General features: G+C 39.0%; 2 protein-coding genes across 2 annotated transcripts in view; one reads left to right on the top strand and one right to left on the bottom strand.

Annotated features, from left to right (window-relative positions):
- CBR4 (carbonyl reductase 4) overlaps positions 1-15,222 on the top strand; it is a 63,462-nt gene extending 48,240 nt beyond the window's left edge. The window contains exon 6 of the mRNA XM_032148885.2: positions 14,937-15,222. Coding sequence (XP_032004776.1) covers positions 14,937-14,962 — 26 coding nt within the window. The 3' untranslated portion in view covers positions 14,963-15,222. The remainder of the gene's footprint in view (positions 1-14,936) is intronic.
- PALLD (palladin, cytoskeletal associated protein) overlaps positions 15,193-25,217 on the bottom strand; it is a 439,505-nt gene continuing 429,480 nt past the window's right edge. Inside the window, exons 17-20 of the mRNA XM_032174072.1 lie at positions 21,881-22,088; positions 19,196-19,361; positions 18,527-18,660; positions 15,193-17,384 (exon numbers count right to left, since the gene is read on the bottom strand). Coding sequence (XP_032029963.1) covers positions 17,212-17,384; positions 18,527-18,660; positions 19,196-19,361; positions 21,881-22,088 — 681 coding nt within the window. The 3' untranslated portion in view covers positions 15,193-17,211. The remainder of the gene's footprint in view (positions 17,385-18,526; positions 18,661-19,195; positions 19,362-21,880; positions 22,089-25,217) is intronic.

Raw genomic sequence — 25,217 nt, 5'->3', positions numbered from 1 at the left:
TCCATACTGTACTCCATAGAGGCTGTGCTAGTCTACATTCCCACCAACAGTGTATGAGTTCCTGTTTCTCTACATTCTTGGCAGAACTTATTATTATTTTTTCTTTTTGTTAATAGCCATTCAAACTAGGATGAGATGATATTTCATTATGGTTTTGATGTTCATTTCCTTGATTAGTGATGTTGAGAATTTTTTTAATATTTGTTGGCCATTTCTTTTTTTTTTTCTTTTTGAGACGGAGTCTTGCTCTGTCGCCCAGGCTGGAGTGCAGTGGCATAATCTCAGCTCACTGCAAACTCCGCCTCCCGGGTTCACGCCATTCTCCTGCCTCAGCCTCTCTGAGTAGCTGGGACTACAGGCACCCGCCACCACACCTGGCTAATTTTTTGTATTTTTTAGTAGAGACGGGGTTTCACCGTGGTCTCGATCTCCTGACCTCGTGATCCGCCCGCCTCAGCCTCCCAAAGTGCTGGGATTACAAGCGTGAGCCACTGCGCCCGGCCTTTGTTGGCCATTTCTATGTCTTCTTTTGTGAAATATCTGTTCAGATCACTTGCCTATTTTTTAATAAAAAATATTTTTGCTGTTGAAATGTTTGAATTCTTTGCATACTCTGGATATTAATCCCCTGTCAGGTGAAGAGTTTGCAGATATTTTCTCCCATTGTGTAGGTTGTCTGTTCACTCTGTTGATTATTTCGTTTGCCGTGCACAAGCTTTTGGTTTGATATGATAATATTTGTTTTTATTTTAGTTTCCTGTGCTTTTGAGGTCTTACTCATAAAATCTTTTTCTAGACCAATGTCCCGAAGCATCTTCTCAATGTTTTCTTCTAGTTGTTTTGTAATTTTGAGTCCTACATTTAGGTCTTTGATCCATTATTTTTTCTTTTTCAATTAGGATTTGAATGTGGAATTTTAAAATTTCTTTTTTCTTTTTTTTAAAATTGTACTTTAAGTTCTGGGATTACATGTGCAGAATGTGCAAGTTTATTACATAGGTATACATGTGCCATGGTGGTTTGCTGCACCTATAAACCCATCATCTAGGTTTTAAGCCCCTCATGCATTAGGTATTTGTTCTAATGCTCTCCCTCCCCTTGCTCCCCACCCCTCAACAGGCCCCAGTGTGATATTCCCCTCCCTGTGTCCATGAGTTCTTATTGTTCAACTCCCACTTGTGAGTGAGAACATGTGGTGTTTGGTTTTCTGTTCCTGTGTTAGTTTGCTGAGAATGATGGCTTCCAGCTTCCTCCATGTCCCTGCAAAGGACATGAACTCATTCTTTTTTATGGCTGCATAGTATTCTATGGTATATATGTGCCACATTTTCTTTATCCAGTCTATCATTTATGGGCATTTGAGTTGGTTCTCAAGTCTTTGCTATTGTAAATATGGCTGCAGTAAACATACATGTGCATGTGTCTTTATAGTAGAATGATTTATAATCCTTTGAAGGATATGAACAGTCACTTCTCAAAAGAAGACATTTATGTGGCCAACTAACATATAAAAAAGCTCATCATCACTGGTCATTAGAGAAATGCAAATCAAAACCCCAGTGAGATACCATCTCACACCATTTAGAATGGCATTATTAAAAAGTCAAGGAACAACAGATGCTGGGGAGACTGTGGAGAAATAGGAAGGATTTTATGCTGTTGGTGGGAGTGTAAATTAGTTCAATCATTGTGCAAGACAGTGTGGCAATTCCTTAAGGATCTAGAACCAGAAATTCCATTTGACCCAGCAATCCCATTACTGGGTATATATCTTTTTTTATTTTTCAGTTAGGATTTTGATGTTGAATTTGATCCATTTTAGTTGATGTTTGTGTAGAGGGATGTTGAATTTTACCAAATGCTTTTTCCGTATCTGTTGAGAGGATCATATGGTTTTTGTCCTTTATTTTGTCGATGTGATGTATCATGTTTACTGATTTGCATATATTGAACCATCTTTGTATCTTTGGGGTATATCCTACTTGATCATGGTGTATGATCTTTTAAAAATGTTTTTTTATTGTACTTTAAATTCTGGGATACATGTGCAGAACATGCAGGTTTGTTACATAGGTATACATGTGCTGTGGTGGTTTGCTGCACCCATCAATCGGTCATTTACATTAGGTGTTTCTCCTAATGCTATACCTTCCCCAGCCCCCTACCCCCGACAGGCTGTGGTGTGTGATGTTCCCCTCCCTGTGTCTATGTGTTTTCAACTCCCACTTATGAGTGAGAACATGTAGTGTTTGGTTTTCTGTTATTGTGTTAGTTTGCTGAGAATGATGGTTTCCAGCTATCATTGATGGTCATTTGGGTTGGTTCCAAGTCTTTGCTATTGTGAACAGTGCCGCAATATACATACGTGTGCATGTGTCTTTATAGTAGAATGATTTATAATCCTTTAGGTATATGCCCAGTAATGGGATGGCTGGGTCAAATGGTATTTCTGGTTCTAGATCCTTGAGGAATCGCCACACTGTCTTCCACAATGGTTGAACTAATTTACACTCCCACCAACAGTGTAAAAGTGTTCCTATTTCTCCACATCCTCTCCAGCATCTGTTGTTTCCTGACTTTTAATGATCCCCATTTTAACTGGCATGAGATGATATCTCATTGTGGTTTTGATTTGCATTTCTGTAATGACCAGTGATGATGAGCTTTTTTATATGTGTTTGTTGGCTGCATAAATGTCTTCTTTTGAGAAGTGTCTGTTCATATCCTTTACCCACTTTTTGATGGTTTTTTTTTTCTTGTAAATTTGTTTAAGTTCTTTGTAGATTCTGGACATTAGCCCTTTATCAGATGGGTAGATTGCAAAGATTTTCTCCCATTCTGTAGGTTGCCTGTTCACTCTGATGATAATTTATTTTGCTGTGCAGAAGCTCTTTAGTTTAATTAGATCCCGTTTGTCAATTTTGGCTTTTGTTGCCATTGCTTTTGGTATTTTGGTCATGAAGTCTTTGCCCATGCCTATGTCCTGAATGGTATTGCCTAGGTTTTCTTCTAGGGTTTTTATGGTTTTAGGTCTTACGTTTCAGTCTTTAATTCATCTTGAGTTAATTTTTGTATAAGGTGTAAGGAAGGGGTCCAGTTTCAGTTTTCTGCATATGGCTAGCCAGTTTTCCCAGCAGCATTTATTAAATAGGTAATTCTTTCCCCATTGTTTGTTTTAGTCAGGTTTGTCAAGATCAGATGGTTGTAGATGTGTGGTGTTATTTCTGAGGCCTGTGTTCTGTTCCATTGGTCTATATATCTGTTTTGGTATCAGTACCAGACTGTTTTTATTACTGTAGCATTATAGTATAGTTTGAAGTCAGGTAGCGTGATGCCTCCAGCTTTATTCTTTTTGCTTAGGATTGTCTTGTCTATGCGGGCTCTTTTTTGGTTCCATATGAAATTTAAAGTAGTTTTTTCTAATTCTGTGAAGAAAGTCAGTGGTAGCTTGATGGGATAGCATTGAATCTATATATTAGTTTGGGCAGTATGGCCATTTTCATGATATTGATTCTTCCTATCCGTGAGCATGGAATGTTTTTCCATCTGTTTGTGTCCTCTCTTATTTCGTTGAGCAGTGGTTTGTAGTTGTCCTTGAAGAGGTCCTTCACATCCCTTGTAAGTTGGATTCCTAGGTATTTTTTTCTCTTTGTAGCAATTGCGAATGGGAGTTTACTCATGTCTTGGCTCTCTGTTATTGGTGTGTAGGAATGCTTGTGATTTTTGCTCATTGATTTTGTATCCTGAGACTTTGCTGACATTGCTTATCAGCGTAAGAAGAGTTTGGACTGAGATGATGGGGTTTTCTATATATACAATCGTGTCATCTGCAAACAGAGACAATTTGACCTCCTCTCTTCCTATTTGAATACGCTTTATTTCTTTCTCTTGACTGACTGCCCTGTCCAGAACTTCCAATACTATGTTGAATTGGAGTGGTGAGAGGGGGCACCCCTGTCTTGTGCCAATTTTCAAAGGGAATGCTTCCAGCTTTTTCCCATTCAGTATGATATTGGCTGTGGGTTTGTCATAAATAGCTCTTATTATTTTGAGACACATTCCATCACTACCTAGTTTGTTGAGAGTTTTTTGCATGAAGGGGTGTTGAATTTTGTTGAAGGCCTTTTCTGCATCTATTGAGATAATCATGTGGCTTTGGTCATTGATTCTGTTTACGTGATGGATTACGTTTATTGATTTGCATATGTTGAAGCAGCCTTGCATCCCATGGATGAAGCCGACTTGATAGTGGCAGATAAGCTTTTTGATGTGCTGCTGGATTCTGTCTGCCAGTATTTTATTGAGGATTTTTGCATCGAAGTTCATCAGGGATATTGGCCTGAAATTTTCTTTTTTTCGTTTTGTCTCTGCCAGGTTTTGGTATCAGGATGATGCTGGCCTCATAAAATGAGTTAGGGAGGATTCCCTTTTTTTCTATTGTTTGGAATAGTTTCAGAGGGAATGGTCAGCTCTTCTTTGTACCTCTGGTAGAATTTGGCTGTGAATCCATCTGGTCCTGGACTTTTTTTGGTTGTTTTTGGTTTTTTTGTTTGGCTATTAATTACTGCCTCAACTTTAGAACTTGTTATTGGTCTGTTCTTCCTGGTTTAGTCTTGGGAGGGTTTATGTGTCCAGGAATTTACCCATTTCTTCTAGATTTTCTAGTTTATTTGCATAGAGGTTTTTATAGGATTCTCTGATGGTAGTTTGTATTTCTGTGGGATAGGTGGTGATATCCCCTGTGTCATTTTTTATTGCATTTATTTTATTCTTCTTTCTTTTCTTCTTTAGTAGCCTGGCTAGTGGTCTATTTTGTTGATCTTGTCAAAAAACCAGCTCCTGGATTCATTGATTTTTTGAAGGATTTTTCATGTCTCTATCTCCTTCAGTTCTGCTCTGATCTTAGTTATTTCTTGTCTTCTGCTAGCTTTTCAATTTATTTGTGCTTGCTTCTCTAGTTCTTTTCATAGGGATGTTAGAGTGTTGATTTTAGATCTTTCCTGCTTTCTCTTGTGGGCATTTAGTGCTATAAATTTCCCTACAAATACTGCTTTAGCTGTGTCCCAGAGATTCTGGTACATTGTGTCTTTGTTCTCATTAGTTTCAAAGAACTTATTTATTTCTGCCTTAATTTTGTTATTTACCCAGTAGTCATTCAGGAGCAGGTTGTTCAGTTTCTATGTAGTTGTGTGGTTTTGAGTGAGTTTCTTAATCCTAAATTCTAATTAGATTGCACTGTGGTCTGAAAGACTGTTTGTTATGATTTCCATTCTTTTGCATTTGCTTAGGAGTGTTTACTTCCAATTATGTGATAAATTTTAGAATAACTGTGATGTGGTGCTGAGAAGAATGTATATTCTGTTGATTTGGGGTGGAGAGTTCTGTAGGTGTCTATTAGGTTTACTTGGTGCAGAGCTGAGTTCAAGTCCTGAATATCCTTGTTAATTTTCTGTCTCGTTGATCTGTCTGGTATTGACAGTGGGGTGTTAAAGTCTCCCACTATTATTGTGTGGGAGTCTAAGTCTCTTTGTAGGTCTCTAAGAACTTGCTTTATGAATCTGGATGTTCCTGTATTAGGTGCATATATATTTAGGATAGTTAGCTCTTCTTGTTGCATTGATCCTTTTACCATTATGTAATAACCTTCTTTGTCTCTTTTGATCTTTGTTGGTTTAAAGTCTGTTTTATCAGAGACTAGGATTGCAACTGCTTTTTTTTTTTTTTTTTTTTTGCTTTTTTATTTGCTTGGTAAATATTCCTCCATCCCTTTATTTTGAGCCATGTGTGTCTTTGCATGTGAGATGGGTCTCCTGAATATAGGACACCAATGGGTCTTGATTCTTTATCCAGTTTGCCAGTCTATGTCTTTTAATTGGGGCATTTAGTCCGTTTACATTTAAGGTTAATATTATTATATGTGAATTTGATCCTGTCATTATGATGCTAGCTGGTTATTTTGCCCATTAGTTGATGCAGTTTCTTCATAGTATTGATGGTCTTTACAGTTTGGTATGTTTTTGCAGTTGCTGGGACTGATTGTTCCTTTCTGTGTTTAGTGCTTCCTTCAGGAGCTCTTGTAAGGCAGGCCTGGTGGTGACAAAATCTCTTAGCATTTTCTTGTGTGTAAAGGATTTTATTTCTCCTTCGCTTATGAAGCTTAGTTTGGTTGGATATGAAATTCTGGGTTGAAAATTCTTCTCTTTAACAATGTTGAATATTGGTCCCCACTCTCTTCTGGCTTGTAGGGTTTCTGCAGAGAGATCTGCTGTTAGTCTGATGGTCTCCCCCTTGTGGGTAACCTGACCTTTTGTGATCCTCCAAAGGAGGATCTTTCTCTCTGGCTGCCCATGACATTTTTTCCTTCATTTCAACCTTGGTGAATCTGATGATTATGTATCTTGGGGTTGCTGTTCTCAAGGGGTATCTTTCTTTTCTCTGTATTTCCTGAATTTGAATGTTGGCCTATCTTGCTAGGTTGAGGAAGTTCTCCTGGATCATATCCTGAAGAGTGTTTTCCAACTTGGTTCCATTCTCCCCGTCACTTTCAGGTACACCAGTCAAACGTAAGTTTGGACTTTTCACATAGTTCCCTAATTCTTGGAGGCTTTGTTCGTTCCTTTTCATTCTTTTTTCTCTAATCTTGTCTTCATGCTTTATTTCATTAAGTTGATCTTCAATCTCTGATATCCTTTCTTCCACTTGATCGATTCGACTGTTGATACTTGTGTATACTTCACGAAGTTCTCGTGCTGTGTTTTTCAGCTCCATCAGGTCATTTATGTTCTTCTCTAAACTGGTTATTCTAGTTAGCAATTCATCTAACCTTTTTTCAAGGTTCTTAGCTTCCTTGCATTGGGTTAGAACATGCTCCTTCAGCTCAGAGGAGTTTGTTATTATCCACCTTCTGAAGCCTACTTCTGTCAATTTGTCAAACTCATTCTCCGTCCAGTTTTGTTCCCTTGCTGGTGAGGAGTTGTGATCCTTTGGAGGAGAAGATGCATTCTCATTTTTGCAATTTTCAGCCCTTTTGCACTGGTTTCTCCCCATCTTTGTGGATTTATCTACCTTTGGTGTTTGATGTTGGTGACCTTCAAATGGGGTTTTGGTGTGGACGTCCTTTTTGTTCATGTTGAATCTATTCCTTTCTGTTTGTTAGTTTTCCTTCTAACAGTCAGGGCCCTCTACTGCAGGTCTGCTGGAGTTTGCTGGAGGTCCACTCCAGGCCCTGTTTACCTGGGTATCACCAGCGGAGGCTGCAGAACAGCAAAGATTGCTGCCTGTTCTTTCCTCTAGAAGCTTCGTCCCAGAGGAGCACCCGCCAGATGCCAACTGGAGCTGTCCTGTATGACGTGTCTGTCGGCCCCTGCTGGGAGGTGTCTCCCAGTCAGGAGGCATGGGGGTCAGGGACCCACTTGAGGCGGCAGTCTGTCCCTTAGCAGAGCTTGAGCGCTGTGCTGCAAGATCTGCTGCTCTCTTCAAAACTGGCAGGCAGGAACGTTTAAGTCTGCTGAAGCTGCGCCTACCACCACCCCTTCCCCCAGGTGCTGTGTCTCAGGGAGATGGGAGTTTTATCTGTAAGCCCCTGACTAGGACTGCTGCCTTTCTTTCAGAGATTCCCTGCCCAGAGAGGAGGAATCTAGAGAGGCAGTCTGGTTACAGTGGCTTTGCCAAGCTGTGGTGGGCTCTGCCCATTTCAAATTTCCTGGTGGCTTTTTTTATACTGTGAGGGGATAACTGCCTACTCAAGCCTCAGTAATGGCAGACACCCCTCCCTCACCAAGCTGGGGTGTCCCAGGTCGACTTCAGAATGCTGTGGTGGCAGGGAGAATTTCAAGCCAGTGGATCTTAGCTTGCTGGGCTCCGTAGGGGTCAGATCCACTGAGCTAGACCACTTGGCTCCTTAGCTTCAGCCCCCTTTCTAGGGAGTGAATGGTTCTGTCTCGCTGGTGTTCCAGGAGCCACTGGGGTATTAAAAGAAACTGCTGCAGCTAGCTCAGTGTCTGGCCAAACGGCTGCCCAGTTTTGTACTTGAAACCCAGGGCCTTGGTGGCAAAGGCACCTGGTCTATGGTTGCGAAAACCATGGGAAAAGCGTAGTATCTGTGCTGGAATGCACCGTCCCTCATGGCACAGTCCCTCACGGCTTCCCTTGGCTAGGGGAGGGAGTTCCTCCACCCCTTGCACTTCCCAGGTGAGGTGACACCCCACCCTGCTTCTGCTCGCCCTCCATCGGCTGCACCCACTATCTAACCAGTCCCAATGAGATGAGCTGTGTATCTCAGTTGGAAATGCAGAAATCACCTGCCTTCTGCATTGATCTTGCTGGGGGTTGCAGACCGGAGCTCTTCCTATTCGGCCATCTTCGGTGTATGATCTTTCTGATGTGATGTTAGATTGAATTTACTAGTATTATATTGAGGATTTTTGCATGTATGTTCATTAGGGATATTGGTCTGTAGTTTTGTTTTTTTGTTATGTCCTTATCTGGTTTTGGTGTCAAAATTATGCCGGCTCTGTAAAATAAGTTTGGAAGAATTCCCTTCTCTTCAATTTTTTGGAATAGTTTGAGAAGAATTGGTAGTTTTTCTTTTTTCTTTTTTAATGTTTGGTAGAATTTAGCTGAGAAGCCATCCAGTCCTGGTTTTTTCCTTGTTGGGAGGCTTTTTATTACTGATTTGTTATCATTACTTTTTATTGATCTGTTCAGTCTGTTTCTTTTTGGTTCAGTCTTGATAGCTTGTGTGTCCAGGAATTTATCCATTTCCTCTAGGTTTTTAAATTTATTGGCATATGGTTGTTCATGATAGATCCTAATGATCCTGTGTGTTTCTGTAATATCAGTTGTGACAGCTCCTTTTTTGTTTTTGATTTTGTTTATTTGGGTCTTCTCTCTATATTCTTAGTCTAGTGGCTAGTTGATTTTGTTTATCTTTTCAAAAAACCAACTTTTTGTTGATCTTTTGTATTTTTTAAATCTCAATTTTGTTTAATTCTACTCTAATCTTTATTATTTCTTTCCTTCTGCTAATTTTGGTTTTGGCTTGCTTTTTTTTTTTTTTTTTGCTCTTCTAGTTTCTTTTTTTTTTTTTTTTCTTGAGACAGAGTCTCACTCTTTCACCCAGGCTGGAGTGCGGTGGCGCGATCTCTGCTCACTGCAAGCTCCGCCTCCCGGGTTCACGCCATTCTCCTGCCTCAGCCTCTCCGAGTAGCTGGGACTACAGGCGCCTGCCACCACGCCCGGCTAATTTTTTGTATTTTTTTTAGTAGAGATGGGGTTTCACCATGGTCTCGATCTCCTGACCTCGTGATCCGCCCGCCTCGGCCTCCCAAAGTGCTGGGATTACAAGCGTGAGCCACCGCGCCAGGCCTAGTTTCTTTTAAAACTTGTTTTAGAGACTGGGTCTTGCCAGTGGCTTTTCACAGGCCAAATTGGAGTGTGCTGTAGTCTCAAATTCCTGGCCTCAAAGCAACCTGGCCCGAGCCTTCAGCGTGGCTGGGGCTATAAGTGTGCACCACTATGCCCAGTTTTTTCCTAGATTCTTAAGATGAATCATTCAGTTATTAGAAATCTTTTTACTTTTTTGATATAGACGTTTATTGCTGTAAATGTCTCTTAATCATGCTTTTGCTGTATCACATAGGGTTTGGTATGTTGTGTTTCTGTTTTCATTTGTTTCAAGGAATTTTAAAATTTACTTCTTAATTTCTTCCTTCATCCATTGGTCAGTCAGGAGCATGTTTTTTAATTTCCATGTATTTGTACAATTTTGAATATTCTTCTTGTTATTGATTTCCAGTTTTATTCCATTGTGGTCAGATAAGACACTTGATATGATTTCAGTGTTTAAAAATTTTTTGAGCTTGTTTTGTGTCCTAATATATGGTCAATCCTGTAGAATGTTCCATGTGCTGATAAAAAGAATGTGTATTCTATTGCTGTTGGGTGAAATGTTCTGTAGGTGTCTGTTAGGTCCATTTAGTCTGTAGTACAGTTTAAATCCAATGTTTCTTTGTTGATTTTCTGTCTAGATGATCTGTCCAGTGCTGAAAGTGGGGCATTAAAGTTCCCAACTGTTATTTTATTGAGGTCTATCTCTCCTTTTAGATCTAATAATATTTGCTTTATATATTTGGGTGCTTCAGTGTTGGGTGCATATATATTTACCATTGTTATGTCTTCTTGCTGAATTGATACCTTTATTATTATATAATGTCCTTCTTTGTCTCTATCATTTTTTAAATAGCCTGCATTATCTGATATAAGAATAGCTACTCCTGCTCACTTTTTGTTTCTGTTTGCATTGATTATTTTTTTCCATCCCTTCACTTTCAGTCTTTGTGTGTCTTTTACAGGTGAGGTGAGTTTTTATTTGGCAGCATATAGTTGCATGGTTTTTTATTCATTCATTCGTTCATTCATTCATTCAGTGTCTTTTAATTGGGGAATTTAATTTGTTTACATTCAAGGTTCTTTATTGGTCGGTGAGGACATACTCCTGTCGTTTTATTGATGGTTTTCCAGTTGTATATTCCTTTCTCTTTAATCCTCCTTATTGTTTATTTTTGTGGCTTAGTGGTTTTCTGTAGTGATAAAGTTTGATTCCTTTCTCTTTCTCTTTTGTGTATCAGCTCTACAAGTGAATTTTATAATTTCATTTGTTTTCATCATGGTGGTGGTTATTGTCTTTTCACTTCCAGATCTAAAACTCTCGAGTGTTTCTTGTAAGGCTAGTCTTCCCTTAGTTTTTGCATATCTGAAAAAGACTTTATTTTCTTTCATTTCTGAGGAATAGCTTTGCTTATATTTAATAAAGAATATTAAAGCAATATTCTTTACTGGCAATATTTTTGTTTTAGTACATTGAATTTATTATTTCTTTTTTTCCCGGCCTGTAAGGTTTCTGCTATCTGCTGTTGGCCTAATGGGTATTCCCTTATATGTGACTTAACATTTTTCTCTTGCTGTTGTTAGAATTCTTTCTTTGTATTTGACTTTTGACAATTTGACTATAATATGCCTCAGAGAGGACCTGTTTAGGTTGAATCTCTTTAGGGACTTTAAGCTTCTTAGAGTTAGATGGTCATCTCTTTCCCAAAACTTGGGAAGTTTTTTGCTATGATATCATTAAATCTGTTTTCTATACCTTTTTCCTTCTCTTCTCCATCTGGAGTTCCAAAATGCAAATATTTGTTCACTTAACAGTGTCCCATACATTCTGTAGGCTTTCTTTATCTTTTTTTTTTTTGTCTGCATGAGTTATTTCAAAAGGCCTACCTCCAACTTCAGAAATTCTTTCCCCTGCTTTGTCTAATCTGTTGTTGAAGCTCTTGATTGCATTTTTTATTTTATTCATTGAATTCTTCAACTCTAAGATTTCTATTGGGTTCTTTTTTTATGTTCTTTGTTGAATTTCTCATTCAAATCATGAATTATTTTCCTGATTTCATTGAACTGTTTAGCTATATTCTCTTTATCTCACTGAGCTTCCTTAAAATTATTATTTTCAGTTCTTTTTATGGCATTTCACATATTTCCTTATGATTAGGGTGTGTTACTGGAGCTTTCTTGTGTTCTTTTGGAGGTATCATGGTTTCTTTTTTCATGTTTGATGTGTTCCTTGATGTTGATTTCTAGTCACCTCTTCCAATTTGATGAAAGGTTTTGTAGGGAAAGACTTATTTGTATTGGGGGATCTTAGAGTGTCAGTTAGGTGGGGTGTGTTGGCTTTGGTTCTAGGTGGATGCACTACTGTAGTGTCTGTGCAGATTCTTCAGCTGTAGTCCACTCTGCTGATGTTTGTAAGTGCCCAGTGGCCTAGGCTGTGAGGATTTGTAGCAGTGGTGGTGCAGCTTTGCTGGGGTGGGCTCACTGGATTGTTTCTCACATTGGGGGCATGTGTGTGAACGGTGTCAACCAACTTGGGGTCTTGCTTGCTGGGATTGGGGCCACAGGGATGTTTATCAGGCCCTGGGTACAGGCATGCCCATTTGGCCTGGGGGTGTGTCTGCCAGAAGTGGGCCAAGTGGGCTGTTTCTTGGGCTTGGGACAGTGGTGTGCCTCTCAGCCAGCCGGGGGATGTGTCCATGGGGGTTGAGCCCATGGGGCTCTTTCTTAGGCCCTGGGCATGGTCATGTGACAGCTCACCTGGCCCAGGGGTGTGTCTACTGGAAGTTAATCTCCCAAGCTGTTTCTCAGGCCCTGGGCATGGGCATAGGGCTGCTGGGAAGGTCTAGGGACATGTATGCTGGGATTGGGCCCACTGGACTGTTTCTCATACTCTAGCCTGGGCACAGGTCCACTGGGTAGGCCTGGGGGCATGTCCATGGAGGTAGGGGGCATTGGGCTGTTTCTCAGGCTTAGGAGATAGGCTGGTACTGGTTCTGCCCTGAGGGCATGTCAGGTGCTTAGCAGCTCAGGGGCCCAGTTTGGCCAGCTCAAGGGTAGGTATGTATGCTTTGGGAGAATTTGCCAGACTGTTTCTCTGTCTAGAAGTTCAGGCAATGATGGTTGGTTTTCCTGCTGTGCAGGACCAGAGTCACAGCCAATCCTGGGCCCAGGTTCTGGGCCTCCAGGGTTGTGGCATTGCAGCCACCCATGTGGGCTTGGTGGAATGACAGAGCCACTGGGCTGGAGAGGTGCATTTGCTACTGGGCCCCACAGCAGGCACCTGAGGGGTGGAGAGTACATATCTCATGTTCCTAATTCAGAGGAATGCAGCTGTGCAAATCCACAGTGGCTCTCTAAAGTCGGTTCAGGGTTTGTGAGGACTGTGGAATGCTCCTGTAGTAAGGATTGTAGGTGTTTGCAGTGGTAATGGGGGCTGATGGAGATTTGCTTACGTTTTCCCAGCAAAGGAAAGCTTCTCCTCTTGACTCCAGGCCAGTCAGGGTTGGAGGGTGCAGGGGCATGGGGCAGCAGAGACAAGGTGTCTCCATGCTGCCTTCTGGACTTTCGGTGACTGCAGGTACTCCCACTGCACTCCAGTGCTCTTCCTTTGACACTTCAGTTGAATGTTAACTGTTTGTTCACTTGTTGATCCTTTCTTGGGGGGATGAATGCCAGGAACCTCTAGTCAGCCATCTTGCTGACATCACTCTTATGTAACTTCCCTTCCTTGTCAAATACTGTTTTTCATATTTATCCCTGCCAATAGAAGTAAATCCATTTCTTTACCTTTAACTCTCTGAATAGTAAGTAATATTTCATTGTATGAATTAATTAGTTTTGTTCCTTCTTCTACTAATGACAAATTAGGCTTTCCTCAAATTTTTTTATCCTTTTCTATGTATTTAAGCTTCTGTGGGGCCTGGTTCTTAATTTTTTTTGTGCCATATGCCTTTTTAACCCTCTATTAAATCTTCTGGATCCTTCTCAAAATAATGTTCATGGAGGCATAAAATACATAAAACAAATTATTTTTAAGTAATTATCAAAGTATTAAAAACAAATTTATAATACAAATGCGTATAAATTACAACATCTATTGGTAACTCTAACAACTGCCATAATTTTGAAGTAATGCTGAATTTAGATGGATTTTAAGATATTTCAATATTTGTAATATAATTTTTACTAGGACAGTCCCAGGTATTTTATACTATGGTGTTTTGTTGCCTACATTCATAATTGAAGGAAATTCTAAATTTCAGCTAGGGGGTAATGTTTTTTCCATCCAAGTTCACAAATTTTAACCATCTATGGAATTTTGCTAGGTGTGTACACGTTTTGTAATTGAAATTTTACTTTAGTTTCCAACTACACTAAAATAATAACTGAAATTTATTGAGCTCTTACTATGTGCCAGGTACCATGCCAAAATTATCATCCCATATAATCTTCACAGCAGCACAAAGAGAGGGATGCTATTTTAATCTCCATTTTCCAAATAAGGAAACTGAGGCTTGGGGAGGTAAAGTAACTTGCTCATGGGTCACACATGATCAAAAGAGCTAGGATTCAAATCCTGGTTGGCCAACTCCAACACTCAAGTTCCTCACCACCATAATATAGAAGTTGTATTTCTATAATTTAAAGGGGTCAAACTAAATTTACATGATGATACAGGAGGTTCTAGCTACTGAGCAAGCCAAGGGGATTGTCATGTTATGCATGTTCATAAAAGGGAAAATCGAGGACAAATTCAGCATTAAAATATATAATGAATCTCGTAAACTACATAGCAAGTCATGGGGTATAGAAGACAACGTGAAATACACACTTCTAGTTTAATTCAAATGTATCCTCAAAGCTCCATTATATTGCTTATGTAAAAGATAAAATATTTTTACCTTATGGAGGCTGTGAATTACATAAATGACCAGCTTTCTCTTTCCCGTAGTAGGACAGCCTAGGCCAAAATATGTTATCCGTCTGTTGTAACTATGTAGATATTAATGCTATATGTGTATATGAATATGGGGGTGTGTGTGTAATCTAATTCCTTGTTCCATTTATACTTATTTTCTTCCTTTTCCCCCTCACTTTTAATTTGTATCATCTTGCTGTATTTTATGTATCCTTGTACGTCATGGCACCGGTATGTATTTACATGCATACCTACAGTACACTGCTGTGGTAGGCAGAATTCTAAGATGGCCCCCAATATCCCCATCCTCTGGTGTATACACACCTTCTCAGTTATCCAATCAAATAGCAATTTAGCTGCTGCTTTGAAGGGATTTGCAGATGTAATTAAGGTTCCCAAAGTCAGGTGACTTCAAGAAAGGGAGATTATCTGGATGGGCCTGATGTAATTTAAAAGGGACTGGGCCTTTGACAAAGAGAAAGTGTGAGAGGGATTTGAGGTGAAGGAGATTCTCACCGCTAACCCTGAAGATGGAGCGGGCTACATGGCAAGGAATATAGATGGCCTTTAGGAGCTGAGAACATCTCCTGGCTGAGGGACTAAATGAGACGTCTCTTCTACAATTGCACAGAGCTATCACAACCACTTGAATTTTGAAGAGGATCTTGAGCTCCAGATGAGAATACAGTCCAGCTGATACAACGATTTTAGCTTTATAAGATCCTGAACAGAGAACCCAGCTACATCCTGCCCGAACTTGATTTACAGAACTGTGAGTAATAAATGAGTGATGCTGAGGCCTCTAACACCACTCAAAGTTTATGCTAATTGTTATGGCAGCAATAGAAAACTAAAACTGAATATTTTGCTTCACAAAACTGCAACTATTATTTGTCAAATATTTATTGATGTTAAATCCACATTACACCAGCACAACAATCCAAAGTAGTAATGATAGTACTTTTTTTTTATAAATACAATATAAAGGTGGCAAAATAATGCTAGTTAATCCCAAACCCAGCAAATCAGCAAAAAAAAAAGGTCACATTCAGAAAAATTTGGCAAGTAAGACATAAGTCATAATTCTACAATAGAGATAGGTTCATGAGAGACTGTGTATGGTATCTTAAATTCCATATTAGCAATGCATATAAGTGTGGTCAAAGAAACTTGAACCACACTGCATAGAACATCTGCCACCCGGTGCTCAAGCCTATTAATCACTTAAACCTTGGTTGGTTGGTGTTCTTACAAAGAAGTAGAAAGCTGTACATGTGAAACAGTAATATGAAATATATGGGGTGGTACACAGATACAAAATTATTTTAAAAAATACTACGTATGAATTGAGTAACTGAGCTAAGAGAGGCCACTTATTATAAATAATGAAAGATACATGTGTTTTGCATAAGGAATACAGTGTTTTCTTTTCATAGCAAAGTACCATTAAAGCCTCATGTTTTATACTACTAGGTCAAATTATTTTTCTCCTTTTTAAAATTTATCGGTTCCGACTTAAAACCATCAAGTCTGGTCAGAATCAACTCAGTCTAGCTGATGCAAAATCATATGCATTCAAAAAGCAGTCTTTACCGAGATGCCTTTACAAACCTTGGAATCCAGCACCTTCTTAAGGCAAAGTTTCATGGCAGCAGGGAAGTGAACTAATAATTTTCATTTACCACATCTTGGTGCCTTTGAAAAAATACTTTATGGCACAAACCTGTTTTTGTCTCTCCTTATGTCTCCACTTCCTTCAAGTAGACTAGATCCTACAGGCAATTTCTCATTTATGCCACCATGCAGTCTCAATCCATTTTCAACTTGCTCTACATACCTAAAATCTTCCACTACTACACAAACTTCAGACACACTGCAATCTCCACAGCATGTGTGCTCCACACTTCCAGCTGGCCCTAGGTTCCTTGACTTGTGAATGGCAGTGTTTTTTTCACCTATGTTTGAAGAAAACCAAAGAAAAGCCTGGCCTTTGCACCTCTCCTGCGCCTTCTACTTTTATCTAAATGAACACACTATAATTATGCTGGTTGCATTTTCCTTCATTCTCCTCCCTACTCCTTCCAAACCCCTGATTCCTCCAAATACTATATATGCCTTGGTCATTTGGGTGGTTTGGATGCTTTTTGTGGAATGAACTGTAATATATTTCTGCTTTATTCAGAGCACTTTATATTATTTATATTTAAATTAGCCTTTTAATATGGTTTGTAAATAAGTTTCCTACCAAGGTAGCATGAAAACACTACACATAAAGAAAAAAATGTTAAGAACTAAGGTATTAACCTTGTTAGAAAACTCTTTTGATATTAATAACAAACATTTAAGGCAAGTAGTTCCTTCCTTATGATTTAATATAAAAACATTTGCAAAGACAAGGCATTTACTTGGATTTCTTTGTCATTTCTTCTTTTTTTCATCCTTACATATTGCACTTGGTTCACTGTATCTGTCTGAATACACTGTGCTTCAGAATCATTGTAGTACTGTTTGTGGTACAACTCCCTCATTAAACATTTTACACTATCAGGCTACACAGCACCTGTATCTTGTGTTTAAAGGCACTTGTAGATAATACAAATTGTAGTTACCTATGAACAATTGATTTCCTTTAGTATTTTGGCATTTTAGATCACTTTAATCACAGCAATTCCAAAGTTTTAAATTGGACAGTAAATGTGAATTTTATGTGCAATGTGTATATTTGTATTAGCATTATCTACTTAAACTAAGTTTGGTATATCAAGTAAGAAAAATATTATTTTGGTGGTTTTTTTTTATTTCTTATAGTCAAAGGTATGTTTCTGCCTTTTACATAATGTGACAAAGGAATATGTTGGTCAAGGCAATGGCTGTTTCAGTGTTTCAGCTTTAACAAGAATGCTGGATTACAGGTCCTCACTTTCTACCAAGGCAGTATTCAGTGTCAGGTGAGATGGGTTGGCCTCAGGTTGGAACGCTGCTTTGATGTCTAGTCCCTGGTCCGAAAGTGCTGCATAGCGACTGGCTGAGGGCCGTACTTTTTTTGGCTTGGTGCTCTGTGACTGCTGATGCCACTGGGCTACAAAGAAAAAGAGTAAATTAAGATTTTTAATCAAGATATACTTGGAAAGCCTTTAGATATTTCAAATAAATAGAGAATGTCTAGATAGATGCAAGGCACATACTCTGTGAAAACTGAACACATCCATGGTAGAAACATGGAAAGTTTAGGAACACTTTTGCATTTTACTCACATGTTGCAGATTTACTGTCTATACAGGGTAGTGGGAATAAAGCAGCTGGATTACAAAGGTCAAGTGTAGTTTATCTTTTTTTTTTTTAAGTAAACACTGCAGCACAGGGAATCCCTTATGGAATAGCTGATAAGCTTCCTAATTCTCATCCCCCCTCTCCTTTTAAAAAATATTTTCTCTAAAGTAATTATAGCACTTAGGAATTCTGCTGGATGTGGATGCTTTAACACTAATCAACTGAAAGGAATCATACAGTAGGGAAGGTTGAGGCCACACATTTCTTGATGACCCTCACATAGTTATTTCAAGAAGAGGCAAAATCTGAAATAAATTCTTAATTTTTTTCTAGTGTTTTTTTTTATGTCAATGGATCACATAATGCTGATTGTACTAGACTGTAAATTCAATAGGAATAATTTTCTTTAAATTTGGGATGCATGTACACAAATATACAAACACAAGTCTGCTGGCTGCTTAAGATACATTAATGAGAAAAGCACTAAGCCACAAAAGTACGCATTCCAGGATCAATGGAACACACGTTTAGAGTGCATTAGGACACTGCGATAGAATATAGGAAGAAATGTTAAAAGGCAGTCATTTGCAGAACACAGTAACAAGAACATGTGAAAAACATGGTTATGCCTTTGCCTACTGTTAACTCCTAAGGATGCTTGAGTAAGGAAGCCACAACTAACTAGCCAATGTAAGAGAAATCAACATGCATATTTTGCTAATAATTCAAAGTTCCTGAATGATACTTGGGTATTTGTTCTCCTGGTGTGGTTCACTATTAATGTCGAGAAACTATAAATAGAAAGAGAGAGAGCAATATGAATTTTTTTGACAAATAAAACACAATAGTTGTTTATAAGATTATAAAGAGTAATGTGATTTGCTGTCCAGATGTCTAATTTTTCATAATTTAATGAGTAAATACAATGAAATGAGATGAAGTGGCACTCACTGTAAACGTCCAGCCTGGCAGTACAGGACACAATCCCTGCTTCATTCTTGGCTGACACAGTATACCACCCAGCATCTTCTTTTGTGGCTCCCTGAATGAGCAGGCAGATGTAGCCATGGTTGTCCTGGTGCATGCTGGAGAAAAGGATAAAGTCATTAGGGTTCTAAATTTTTTAAAAGTGGCTTTGGACATGAAGCATCATTTTTAATTAGATCATTAGAAACAGAATTGTGCAAGTAGCTGATAATAGGGTCATACTTATTCTGTAGAGATTACTAGCCCCATTAAAGTTAATGGGAGAAAACAGACGTCAAGAGTTGAATACATCTGTGTACTTAATTCTTAGTGAATACATCTGTGTACTTAATTCCTAGTTGAGGATCTGCCTTTACAAAAACCACTGAATAGTCTTTTATCACTAAAACAAATGAATTCATCTTTTCTTTTAACTTCTAAGAAATCACCATTAGATCAAATACCCATAGCTTCCTTCTAAAAGCTTAATCCTACATTGGGTAAAGCATGATTTCTGTCTTTGATTGATTTCATCAAAAATCAAAACATCTATGTGGCTTTTACACATAGATTTCCATGCTATATAAAATGTATCTTTTGATACATCATTAGGACTGAACAGTTATGGATCAGGTTCTCATTGTGCAGTCTTACCTCACTCGGTCAGTGCTGTGAGTGAGTGATTCATTTTCTTTCTTCCAAAATATCTGAGGTGGTGGCACGCCCAATACACGACATTCCAGCCGCACTGGGTACCCATCAGCAACTCCTGTGTTTTGGAGCTTCTCAATAAAAACAGGGGGTTTGTGTGCTTCTTTAGCTAAGAAAACATGAGATGAATTCTCTATCAATGACATACAAAAGGAGCACTAGAAAGAATTCAGAAGGCTTTTGGAATATTGCTTGAATACATCTTTTGATACCATTTTTTACTCCAGGTGGTAAGATGCTAGTTCCCTCTCCAAATTATTCTTTTACCAAGCAAAGGTCTGTATACTTCATTCCGCTCATTTATTTCCTCAATTAATTCAAGTGTGATAGGCTCATACTGTCCACTGGCCATCTGCTTCACAGAATGCCTGTCTGACAGGCTGTGGGAGACTCCTAAGTCATTGCTAGCATCTGTGATGGCTTCACTACTAATTATGTTACTGATCATTCACAGCCTCAACCAACTACTGCCACCTAGTGGTGCTGAGGACAAGTATTTCTAGGAATTTGACCACTTGGATTTCCTCACTGCCATTTGCCATGTTTGCCATGAATATTCCCGAATATTTGTAACTCTTAAGTGAGACATGCCATAGAATTTAAAGGGGGCAATTTAAAGGGGAGGCATCTTTATCTAAATTTGGCAGCTTTAAATAGTTACCTGTAAACTAGGAATGTATATCCTATAAATTACAAATTCCAGTTTGTATTCTTTGAAGGAGGCTATAAAAAAGCTTTATTATAACCTTGAAGGAAGGAACCCACTAAAAAAAAAAAGACAACTTTAGTACTTATTCTGAAAAATTCAGGACTGATTGTTAATAACACTCTGAATATTACCATCCAATGGGAAATTTTTTTTTTTGGATCAGTTGTAGTAGTGGTGGAAACTACTTCAGAGAATGAATAAGGTTTACTTATTTTCTTTTGAACTACCAACAATGAATCTGAGAATGCATTCCTTTTCCACCACTACTCCCTCATCTGGAGTGACAGATATATCATAGTAAAGCAGCTAGGAAAGAGCTCAAACAGGATGAAAAGTCTGCCTGAATTTTTCAAATGCTTAATACTCTCCAACACCATGAGTTAGTTAGAAGGTTGCATTTTTATTGAATTTTACATGGTTGCCCATCCTAGGCTATTCTGGGAGAAGTGGGAACAGAAGCTCACTTTGTATTCTTTCTGGGGCTCCAGTTTTGCAAAGAACATAAAATGTATAAAACAAGTCTTAATGTTGTAGCAACTCATCCGTAAGAATAACATCTACCACTTTGGAGCATTGCTATGCAGGGTACTAGTTATGCAGAGCTTCATACACATTTTTATGATTTAATCCTTAGGAAAACACTGTGAGGCATTATATTCCCATTTTATATATGGAGAAACTAAGTCGCAGAGATAGCTATTTGCCAAATGTCACACAACTAGTAAAATAGACAAGAGCCGGGACTGGAGCAGATCTGACCCCAAAGACTTTACTTCCAATTACTGTACATCACCATCTTCTGACAGGAGTGCTAACTGATGCATACTGAGATATCTATATGATCAAAAGGCACATTTAACAGCAGAAAAATGAAGTTTTAGTTTGAGGTTAGAGGAATGAAATCAATTGTAGCATGTAAGAATATAGAGTACTTTGTACAAAACTTGAAAGCATGGCTAACCTGTAGCACCACAGTCCACATATTTACCACATTTTAATGTGAAAACATCTGGTGCCATTATCAGAATCATAATCCAAGAGTTTTGTCAAGACGTCCTGGGTTTTATTCTCATTGCTACTCTATTTCTTGAAAGAGCTCAGTGACTTAGTATATTTAGAAGAGCACTAGGAGTCAACAGATGATTGTGTTAAATCCAATCATCAGCTTACTAAGTGGGACCCTGGAAAAGTCAGAGAAGATTTGCTCTGATTATCTCATAAGGCTGATGTGAGGGCCAACTGATACATAACGTACATGAAGCACTTTGCATAAAGAGGTAGAAGAAATAAATGTTTTGTTATGTTCTTTCTTAAAAGAGATCAGGTAATCAGAATCTTTACTTACACCCAACTCTTAAGGATGGTATAAAAACCTTTCCATAAATGTGTTTTCCTTTTAGGCTTCTCAAAGCGTAAGACTTCACGTAACAGCACTTTTACAGAATTTACCTACACAATAATCAGTGAAAAAGCAAATCTGAGTGTAGTTTGACAATGACTATGACTTTGAGGGTAGATGACAATGTTGCTTTAAAAACCAGGTGTGTGTGTGTGTGTGTGTGTGTGTGTGTGTATAAAACTTTATATATAAGCAAATTCTTTGGTTCTTGGAGTCCATACTGCTGTTACTCTTTCTCTATGTAACACTGGGGGCCACTGTACACGCAGTAGGTCGAATGACCCAAAAGAGCTAATAAAATCTTTTTCTCTCTTTGCCAGGTTAGTGGGAGAAATGAAAGATTTCTGTTTCTGTTTTGCTAGGCCTTATAACCATGTCCTCATTGGCTATTTTGATGATGCAATCTATTTTTTCAATACTTTGATTTATTTTCCATATTGGTTAGTAATGTAGAATTAGTTTACATTTGTAAGTCTGATGTTCATTCTGTCAGAAAGCAAGGATTCACAGATGAGCCTACCAGCAACCACAAGCTCCAGGCTGAATGAGTTCTGTCCTGCTCGGTTGGTGGCTATACATGTGTAGATGCCGGCATCACGTGACGTGACTGGCTCTATGATCAGAGAGTGCACCCCGTTCTCACGCACCAGCATCTTGTGAGCACTGTCAGGGCGTACGGGCTTTCCATCTAGTTGCCAGCTTAGATCTGGGGTTGGTAACCCACTGACCTAAATCATAAAAGAAATACATGTAAATTTTTGTATTAAAACAGAGTGAAATCACTGGTAGCTAAGAAGTCTGCATAAATTCCTCCTTCCGTAGTACAAGAGATGGCTTTTTTTTTTTTTTTTTTGTGACAGAGTTTCACTCTTGTTGCCCAGGCTAGAGTGCAATGGCACAATCTCAGCTCACTGCAACCTCCGCCTCCCGGGTTCAAGCGATTCTCCCGTCTCAGCCTCCTGAGTAGCTGGGATTACAGGTGCCTGCCACTATGCCAGGCTAATTTTTTGGTATTTTCAGTAGAGATGGGGTTTCGCCATGTTGGCCAGGCTGGTCTTGAACTCCTGACCTCAGGTGATCCGCCTGCCTCAGCCTCCCAAAGTGCTGGGATTACAAGCATGAGCCACCGCACCGGGCCAAGAGATGGCTTTTAGTATCAGCTCATGTTACTCTTTTGCTTAAAACTTTTCAGTGGCTTCCTGAGCACTCACCAGCTTACATCTAAACAATTCTTACAGAACAACCTAGAGATGACCGAGATGGGATTTAAAAAATTGCCATCATCGTCTTACCTTGCCCAGGGCTATAGAGATTAATGGGACGAGGTCAGCACCAGGCTCTGGGCTTCTTTGAAAAAAGATGTCCAACAATAATAACAAATACTCAGCTGGCATTTATATATAGTACTGTAAAGCTTCTCATCAAGGAGTAGCCATAGTTATGGAGAATGCATTCGTCAGCACATAGGGCTGCTATTATTATTTTATAATCCTTGAAACGGAATAACAAGAGCAATACGAAATTATCCAGAAAGCCATCTCAACAAATTACCATCACAATGGAAACATCATAAAATCTTGAGACCTTGACAGTTGTGTTGACCAGAGATCAGATAAAAGCATATTTAATTGCTAATAACATGTTGTGCCGCAAAGGGTCAGGATGGTCGCCACCTGCCAGCTTTTTAGTTTTGCCCTTGATTTTGAATGGAAGAAATGCACTGTTAAGGAAGGCCTTTTTACCCCCTACCCCCAACTTTACTAGTAGGAAGTTATATACAAAAAGATGTCACTTAGACTGTAAAACAGTTCTTTTGAAGAACTAGCTTTGCCAGCATCAGCCAGAGGACTCACAAATTCCATTCCTGCTATGTGATACTCACTGATATTACCTGCAAGATGCCTCCCACCACACATGTAGCAAAGGGCTACAGCATTTAAAGTAAACGTAAATGACTGGTTAAAAGGATGAAGAGGTTTTGGAAACAAACAGCAGTAGTTAGGCAGCTTGGCTTCTGAGACGCTCAGGCTCTGTGTTCTGCTATCTATCCACTTGCTGTCCCCAGCTCTCCATGTACACTGCTTGACCTGTTTGGAGGTCATCAGAAGTGGTGTGGAGGAAGAGGGAGTGGACACCTTTGGTCAGGCTCCTTGTTGTTCCCACGTCTAGAAACAAAGCGGCACTGCTTGTTCCTACTTCTTTACCAGGTTAGATCCTAGATAAGCCATCTACTGATTGAAGCCACAGTATGTTTAGTAGGAGAGATGCCCAAAGCACGCATACTCTCAAACCACGTGATTCACAGTGAACCTACCCAGTGGACAGTTACTCATGCTAGGGCAAAGAGAATGCCCCTTGTACCTTTTTTCTAACCCCAGTTCTCCTGGCTAAGACAGCATGATCTCAGGAGCTGAAGGTCACCACCAGCAGGTCACAATGTAACTAGATCTGTACTCTCAGCACACATGGAAATAGTGATGCTTGTTGCTATGGGAGTGGAATTAGTTATTTTCCCGAAAATTTAGTGCCAGTTAAGGATAATCAGTGTCTAGGAATGTTCCTCAGGGGCTAAAAGGGGAGGGGGCTTTTTGGAGGAAAAGCAAGCTGCTGCTTTAGTGTTTGGCTTATCTTCAGGATTTTTTCCCCTTTCAAAGCTTAAATACACTGACTTTTTTTTTTTTTCCTGATCTATCTGTACATGTGGCAAGATTTTTCACTTTTTTTTTTTTTTTTTTTAAAGACAGTCTTGCTCCTTGCCCAGGGTGGAGTGCAGTGGGCACAATCTCAGCTCACTGCAACCTCCGCCTCCTGGGTTCAAGCAATTCTCTTGCCTCAGCCTCCTGAGTAGCTGGGATTACAGGCGCCTGCCACCATGCCTGGCTGATTTTTTTGTATTTTAGTAGAGATGGGGTTTCACCATGTTAGCCAGGCTGGTCTCGGATTCCTGACCTCAGGTGATCCACCTGCCTCGGCCTCCCAAAGTGTTAGGATTACAGGCGTGACCCACGTGCCTGGCTGATTTTTCACATTTTCTTTATCCAGGTTAGATCATCATAGTGAAACCAATAAGCAGTTTACTTTTTGTTTTCAATATTCTTTTAATGGCTGGCGTTTTAAGGATAGTAATGTGCCAGTCCAGTGAAAGACAGTACTATTATTTCTTTCTTAAATATGATTAAAAATAGAGATAACCAGTATGGTGAATGTGTATATACCCATCATTTAGTCTCTCTCATTTTTTATATTTTAAAATAAATCCCAGATTTTATATACTATTACCCCCATATAGCTCAGTATGCATTTCTAAAAACGAGACTTTTCCATAATCACAATTCCATTTTACATGTAAAAATTAATAATTCTTTGGTATAATCTAATAATCTATTTAAAATAAAATTTCCCTGGTTAACTCAAAACATTATTTTACAAGTGGTTTGTATGAATTTTTTAAAGTATTAATTGATAAAAATTGTATATAATTATGCACATTATTTTGAAATATGTATGTGCTGTGGAATACCTAAATTGAGCTGATTAACATATGTATGACTTCACGTGCTTTTTTGTGGTAAGAACACTTAAAACCTACTCTTAGTAATTTTCAAGTATACAGTACATTGTTATCAACTATAGTCACCATGTTGTACAACGGATCTCTTGAACTTATTCCTCCGTCTGAAATTTTATATGCTTTGACTAACATTTCCCCAACTTTCCCTCTCCCCGTCTAGCCCCTGGTAATCACCATTCTACTCTCTGAGTTCAACTTTTTTAGATTGCACATATAAGTAAGATCCTGTACTATTTATCTTTCTGTGCCTGGCCTATTTCACTTATGTCCTCCAGGTTCATTCATG

The sequence above is a fragment of the Hylobates moloch genome, unplaced genomic scaffold, assembly GCF_009828535.3.
Source record: "Hylobates moloch isolate HMO894 unplaced genomic scaffold, HMol_V3 SCAFFOLD_3, whole genome shotgun sequence".
NCBI lineage: Eukaryota > Metazoa > Chordata > Mammalia > Primates > Hylobatidae > Hylobates > Hylobates moloch.
The sequence above is the reverse complement of the archived record's forward strand: the minus strand, read 5'-3'. Positions and strand labels throughout refer to the sequence as shown.